This window comes from Dromiciops gliroides, chromosome 2 (assembly GCF_019393635.1).
Source record: "Dromiciops gliroides isolate mDroGli1 chromosome 2, mDroGli1.pri, whole genome shotgun sequence".
Classification (NCBI taxonomy): Eukaryota; Metazoa; Chordata; class Mammalia; order Microbiotheria; family Microbiotheriidae; genus Dromiciops; species Dromiciops gliroides.
This window is the reverse complement of record NC_057862.1, coordinates 316,592,786-316,598,824: the sequence shown is the minus strand read 5'-3', so window position 1 is coordinate 316,598,824 and position 6,039 is coordinate 316,592,786. Positions and strand designations below refer to the sequence as shown.

Genomic DNA, 6,039 nt, shown 5'->3' with positions numbered 1-6,039 from the left:
CATATTTCCGGAGGGCTAGTTTAGAACAATTTACGGACTTTCATTCAAACCCCACAGAGGAATGATTTATCCTTCAAACAGCAACAGGAACTGATATTTGAAGCCAATATAGCCCTCCCTCACCTACATCCACCCTCAGGCAAGGAAAGAAGCTACAAGGAGCAAACCTCTCCGAGATCAAAAGATTTCCACACCTTCTTAAGAGATGAATCAAGAAGGTGTCTCCAACCAAACTTTCTGGGAGGACAAGTGGGAATGTAATAGATTTCCTTTTTTCATTTTCCTTGAATTCAGCTCATGCTACCTTAGGAAAAATAATGCAAAATCAAAATGCTCTGCCAAGTAAAATTTAAGCTTAGGGGAACACGAGGTTATCTTTCCGAAATATATACAAATATCTGTTATATCATATATGTTATGCATATATAAATCTCCATACAGGTTAGTTCCCTAGTTTTTCCCAGTTGGATGACCTTTCTGTTTCTCATCTACCTATCCTCCCCGCCCCCCATCAACCCTTGCATTGAGTGTCGGTTTCTTATTGCGATCAGCAATGTGGCGCCTTTACCCCGGACCCCAGCCCTCCCCCCGAACTGAGACATCCCCTGTTGTCCAGGTCCCCCGGAAGTGAGCCGCAGTCCAAAAAGCAAGTGTCCGGTTCAGCACGAAGGACAGCTCCCTCTTCCTGGCCTCTTATTTCATTTTTTTCCGGGAAGAAAACTTTTTAAAGAGTGGTGTGAGGGGGAAGGGAAGGGACCAAACGGAAAGGAAGAGGGGAGAGAAAAGAAGTGAAAGAAAAGGAAAGAAGACAAGAGAAAACAAAAAGATAAGAAGACAAGAAAAGGACAAGACAAACGAGACCAAACCGAGTGGAAACAAAAGTCCATGGGTTGTTTTGTTTTGTTTTTTGGGGGAGGGAAGGGGGGGAATGAGTCTAACTGCAGAGTTTGGGCGAGCTTACTGCCCGGAGTGATGTGTGTAGTCAAATATAAAAGTCCCGGACGGTCCTCTCCCTCTCTCCAGGCCCTGGGGCCCCGGCCCAGGCCTTGGCCCTGCTCTGCCTGCAGTCAGTGGACGGCCGAATATTTCATTCGTTTCTGTTTCTGTCTCTGGTTGCAGAACCAGACCCGCACTACGTTCTTTTTGAGGTCCAATTTCTCCGCTATGGCTGCGATCTTCTCCGAGGAGGGTCGAGGCTGGATAGCGAAATAAGCTTCTAGAGAGCGCTTTCTGCGCTGCGATGGAGGTGCGTTTGCGCTTCCTCTCGCTGCCATTGAAGAGCTCAGGTTTGGTGTTTTTCTCCCGGTAGGCAGCCTCTGCCTCCTCTAGCCAGGCCTGCAGGACAGGCTTGAGGGCTATCATATTGTTGTGGGACAGGGTAAGGGATTCGAACCTGCATATGGTGCTCTGGCTGAGTGAGCCAACACCAGGAATCTTGAGGTTGGCCAGCGCCGCGCCGACGTCCGCCTGGGTCACCCCCAGTTTGATGCGTCGCTGCTTGAAGCGCTCGGCAAAAGCTTCCAGCTCACGGGGATCCGACTCCACGTCGCTCAGGCAGGGCATCCCGTTGTGGGTGGAGACGGCGTGGGGATGGCCCATGCCCATGGCCTGGTGCAGGTGGCCCATAGCTCCCAGTGATGGGGGTGTGATCTGCGCCGGCATCACGGTGTGCTCGGGGGCCCCTATGCCACTCACTGTCAACGTGGGCGAGATGTGTTCCAAGAGGTCTCCATCCAGCCCCTGGTGCACTGAATGGTGGTGGGTGCGAGGTTAGGGCCGCCGGGTGGGAGATGGGCACTGTGGACGAGGTAGAAGTACAGGGCACACTGCTCATGGTATGGTAGGTCGCGTCGGGCTTGAAAGGATGGTTTCTTGCCGTGGGAGACAAAATCGACAGCCGCCAGAGCTTCAGCGCGGGCCAGTAGACTCTCATCAAAGCTTCCAAATATATTGCCCCTGCAGCTGCAGCAAGAATACGCATAGCAGAGTCAGTGGGGAATACTGTCAACTCAGGATTAAAAAACATTTTCAAGCAACGAGATTCCTCCTCAAAGCTCAGGTCATAAAAATTAATATGAAGGCAGAAGCTTTGCAGGAATAGACGTGTGATCAGAGACAAGGGAGAGAAAAGAGAGAGGGAGAGGGAGAGGGAGAGGGGTTCAGAGAGAGGCGATTGTTCTGGGCTCATGAAATAAACATTAAGCAAGCGCCTGTCAAAAAATGTGCCTTAAAGCGGTAATTACGCTTCATCTACATACCTGCGGGCGGGAAGACAAACTCGGCGCATAGCCCTCTGAACTGGAATGAGGCTGGAGAATTTAGGCTCCTGGAGGACAGGGTGCATGGTGAAAGGGCTGCTTGGCGTTCATGGTCATCATCTTTGCACACCTTGCAGGTAGGCAGTCCTGACATCGATTCAAGCTGTCTCTCTCGCTGGCTCCTGTCAAAGTGAGCGGTTTTCAATGCCAGAGCTTCCCTCGCCCTCTCTCTGGCCCCCACCCTGCTTCTTCACTCATCTTACAAGCAGCATGCCAGGAATAGGACCGGGAACTGCGCGCAGGCGTGCTGCACCGAGGAATTAAAAGGAAGTAGCCGGAGGAGGCAAAGCCAGTTAGCATCAAAGATGTCTACCCTGACCTGGCCAATTGTTTGCCTCTTAAGTCAATTGGCTTTTTTAATTCTATATCCCGGGCACCGCTTTGGCGTTTCTCAGCCCCGCCTGGCTCCAGGCATCCCAGACCTTCCTGATTCATTTTTAAAACCCCAAACACTCCGTCCCTGTCCCCTACTCGCTATGCGGCTTTCTCTGGGATCCGGATCGAAAAGAAGTCAAGTGAAGTGGGGTGTGGGGAGGGGGGAAAGAGGGGAAGGGAGAGAAGCTGACCCAACTTCAACCCTTATCAACGCTGCCAAGAGCCCCCATTCCAAAGTGCGCTCCTGGCCCTCAGCCTAGTCAGCATCTGGCAAAACTGGTGTCCCCTCGCCTGCTGAGGCAAGAATCTCACTGGGGGTCAAATGAGCCCCTACTTTGGAAAGGTGAAATAGGATCCAGCTCTAGACGAGTCAATAAATCCATCATCTTTGTCACTGACCCAGTTCAGCCCAACACCCCGGACATCTATTAGCTGGGCTTTATGGCCCAAAAAGGGGGTAGTGTCGGAAGACTGCTTAAAAGGGAGTTGTAATGGGGAAGTCCTTTTTCTATGCCCGGACCAGCAGGTTACCTTGCTACTTCTACTGTTTTTTGGGATTCCCTGCAGGCTAGATTCTCCTTAGCTTTTCCAAGTCGGATCCACTAATCTGCCAGCTGAAATCTCGCCCTTCCCTTAGCCTCTCCAGTCCTCAAGCCACATAAAGATCCTTCCCCTGAACTTCTGGTTTGGGCACTTTGGGAACTATTATTGCTTGTAGAGAGCCCCTTCTGCTCCCCTCTTGCTCCTCATTCCACTCCCACCCCCCTTCTTGTAAACATCTTGAATAATAGATGGGGAATCCTGGGACAGCAGCAGCGCGGCTCGGCAAAGCTCTAGGCGAAACCACTAAGTAGATCAGCTGAGCCAGGCTAGCCTCAGCCGTGGAGAGCAGCAGCGGGGGCTTCGGGTTTCATTGAAGCAAATTCTCTCGGCAGTTAGCTTCCCGCACCCGCCCCGGCTTCATGCAAATGAGGGCTTTCGGTGTAAAATACAGCCACGTGGACTTAAGCTGAAACCGACCGGTCCAGGGCCTTGCCTAAGCGCTTCGAAAAGCTCCCCTACAAGGCAGTGTCGGTTTCCTACGCCCTCCTCCTTCCCTCCACCGCGCCTTCCTCCTTAGGGTCAGCTGCACTTCTCAATGAGGAGGATCCGAGTTTCTACTGCCAAGTTAGGAATTTAGGTCCCCCAGAAGCTGCTCCCCACTCTGAAAGAGTGAGCCCCATAAATCAGAGATTGTGCCCGTTTAGCTCCAAGCCTAGTATTGAGCACACCAAAACCTTTAAAAGTGGATATTGTTGGGCTTGGAGTCAGGAGAGGTGAATTAGAATGCTACTCGGACACTTACTAGTCCCTGGTATACTTAACCTTTTTACTCTCGGTTTCTCATCTGTAAAATGGGAAAATAATAGTATCGACATCATCCTCACCCCAAGATGTAGGATCAAATGAGAATAATATCTGCAAAGGAGTTTGCCAACTTTAATAAGCATTATATAAATTCTAAGTATGGTTTCTAGAATGTCAAAGCAGAAAGAGACCTTTGCCTATCTAGTCGGATCCCTTCCTTTGTCAAATAAGGGAAAAGGAGTTATGGTGAGGAAAAGCGATGGCCCAAGGTCAGGCAGCTAGGTAATGTCATAATCCAGGATGAGAATTCAGTTCTACTACCAACAATAAGCAGGCTCACACTTGGATTTGTTAGCACTGGCATTAGAGATGGGTGGGCCTGTCCTCACTCTTCAGCACTGGGCCCTTTGTGACTTTTACTAGACTTAAGTCCAGTGTGGGGCTGCAGTCTGATCAGAAAAGGAAGAGAGGAAATTTTGGCACATGAAAGGTCCTGGCCTGAGATCTTAAGCTTTTCGTAAGGAAGCTTATCTCCCCACTGACCAGACAGGCATAGCTATTGGATAATAGAGACTGATAGACAAGGGGAACATGATAGTTACCAGGGCTAACGAATTGAAAGGAAATACTATCTGATGAGACAAGTTCTAGAGCCTTTTAAGAAGGCAGGCACTGTATTTTGGAATGTCATTCTGCTGACTATCAAGGAGAGACCAATGATATCCAGTCTGACCAAATCTCTATTTCAAGTCAGTAAAGAATTCCTCCCAGTAATCCCTGCTCCCTCTGCTGGTATTTCATCTTGACCTTCCCTTCCCAGAGCCCAGGTGTAAGGGAACTTGGACCTGACAATTTAGCTATGATGCTGGTCATGGAAAGGTTGGTGGCAACCAAGAAAAGGCCCAAGGCTCTAGCAAGTTCGTAGCTACATGTCTTCTCATGGACAGTTGCCTGGAAAGTGCAAGACAATGGGGCTCTCCAGGTAGGTAAGAACTTCAAGTTTAACTGTTCATTTCAAATTCAACAAGTATTTAGCAACTGTCTACTATGTTCTCAGTACCATACTAGGCACTAGTGCTACAAAGAGAAATATGGAAACAGTCCCTGCACTCAATAAGCTTATATTCAATTTTTAATTTTTTTTAAGTGAGGCAATTGGGGTTAAGTGACTTGCCCAGGGTCACACAGCTAGTAAGTGTTAAGGTGTCTGAGGCCGGATTGAACTCAGGTACTCCTGACTCCAGGGCCGATGCTCTATCCACTGCGCCACCTACCTGCCCCCTTATATTCAATTTTTAGAAAATGTAATGCCTATTCTCAGGAAGAATGGCATTATGTCCCCACCCATTACTACCAGGGGCAAATACTCTAGTTGTTTACAGGAGTAGGGATGGTGTTGATGGTCCATCAATACAGATGAGAACAAATACAATGAGAACAAAGCTAACCAGCCCATATAGAGATCAGAAATCATTTATTCAACAAAGCATTTAATAAACTCCTACTATGTATGAAAACTGTGCAAGGCACTGTGAGAAACTAAAAGTATTAGATAAGTTATATCCCTGTTATCGTGGAACTTGCAGTTTAGTTTCAAGAATGGCATCCATAACCTTGACCCCAGATGCCCTCTATTTCTGAGGGTCACAGATGTAACAAAATTAATCTCTCTGACTCTGGCTATCTTTCCTAGAATCTTTGAGCTGAAAGAAAACCTGAAGGTCATCCAGTCTGTTTCTTCAGTATAAACATCCCTCCCACACCCCTGAAAGGTGGTCATCTTGCTTCGGAAATCCAATGCTATGGAGTTCACTATCCAACAAGGGAAGATTCTTTTCATCTCTTTCTAGATCCTTCAGGTCCTTTCTCCAGCCCACCCAGTTTTACTTTTCCAAAGTTGTATGCATTTAAATTCAATATATCCTAAGATCAGCTTAGGTCCATTTCTTAGCAGGGATTCTCAACCTGTTGCAGTATGCATTCCAGCACTCAGATCATT

The 6,039-nt window shown here is 48.4% G+C and overlaps 1 protein-coding gene across 1 annotated transcript; it reads right to left on the bottom strand.

Annotated features, from left to right (window-relative positions):
- Positions 1–1,067: 1,067 nt before the first annotated feature.
- Positions 1,068–2,378, bottom strand: POU4F3 (POU class 4 homeobox 3). The gene is given in 6 exon segments (XM_043989560.1): positions 1,068–1,233; positions 1,235–1,758; positions 1,760–1,870; positions 1,872–1,962; positions 2,259–2,353; positions 2,355–2,378. Coding segments are annotated over 6 exon segments (1,011 nt in total).
- Between the last annotated feature and the right edge of the window lie 3,661 nt (positions 2,379–6,039).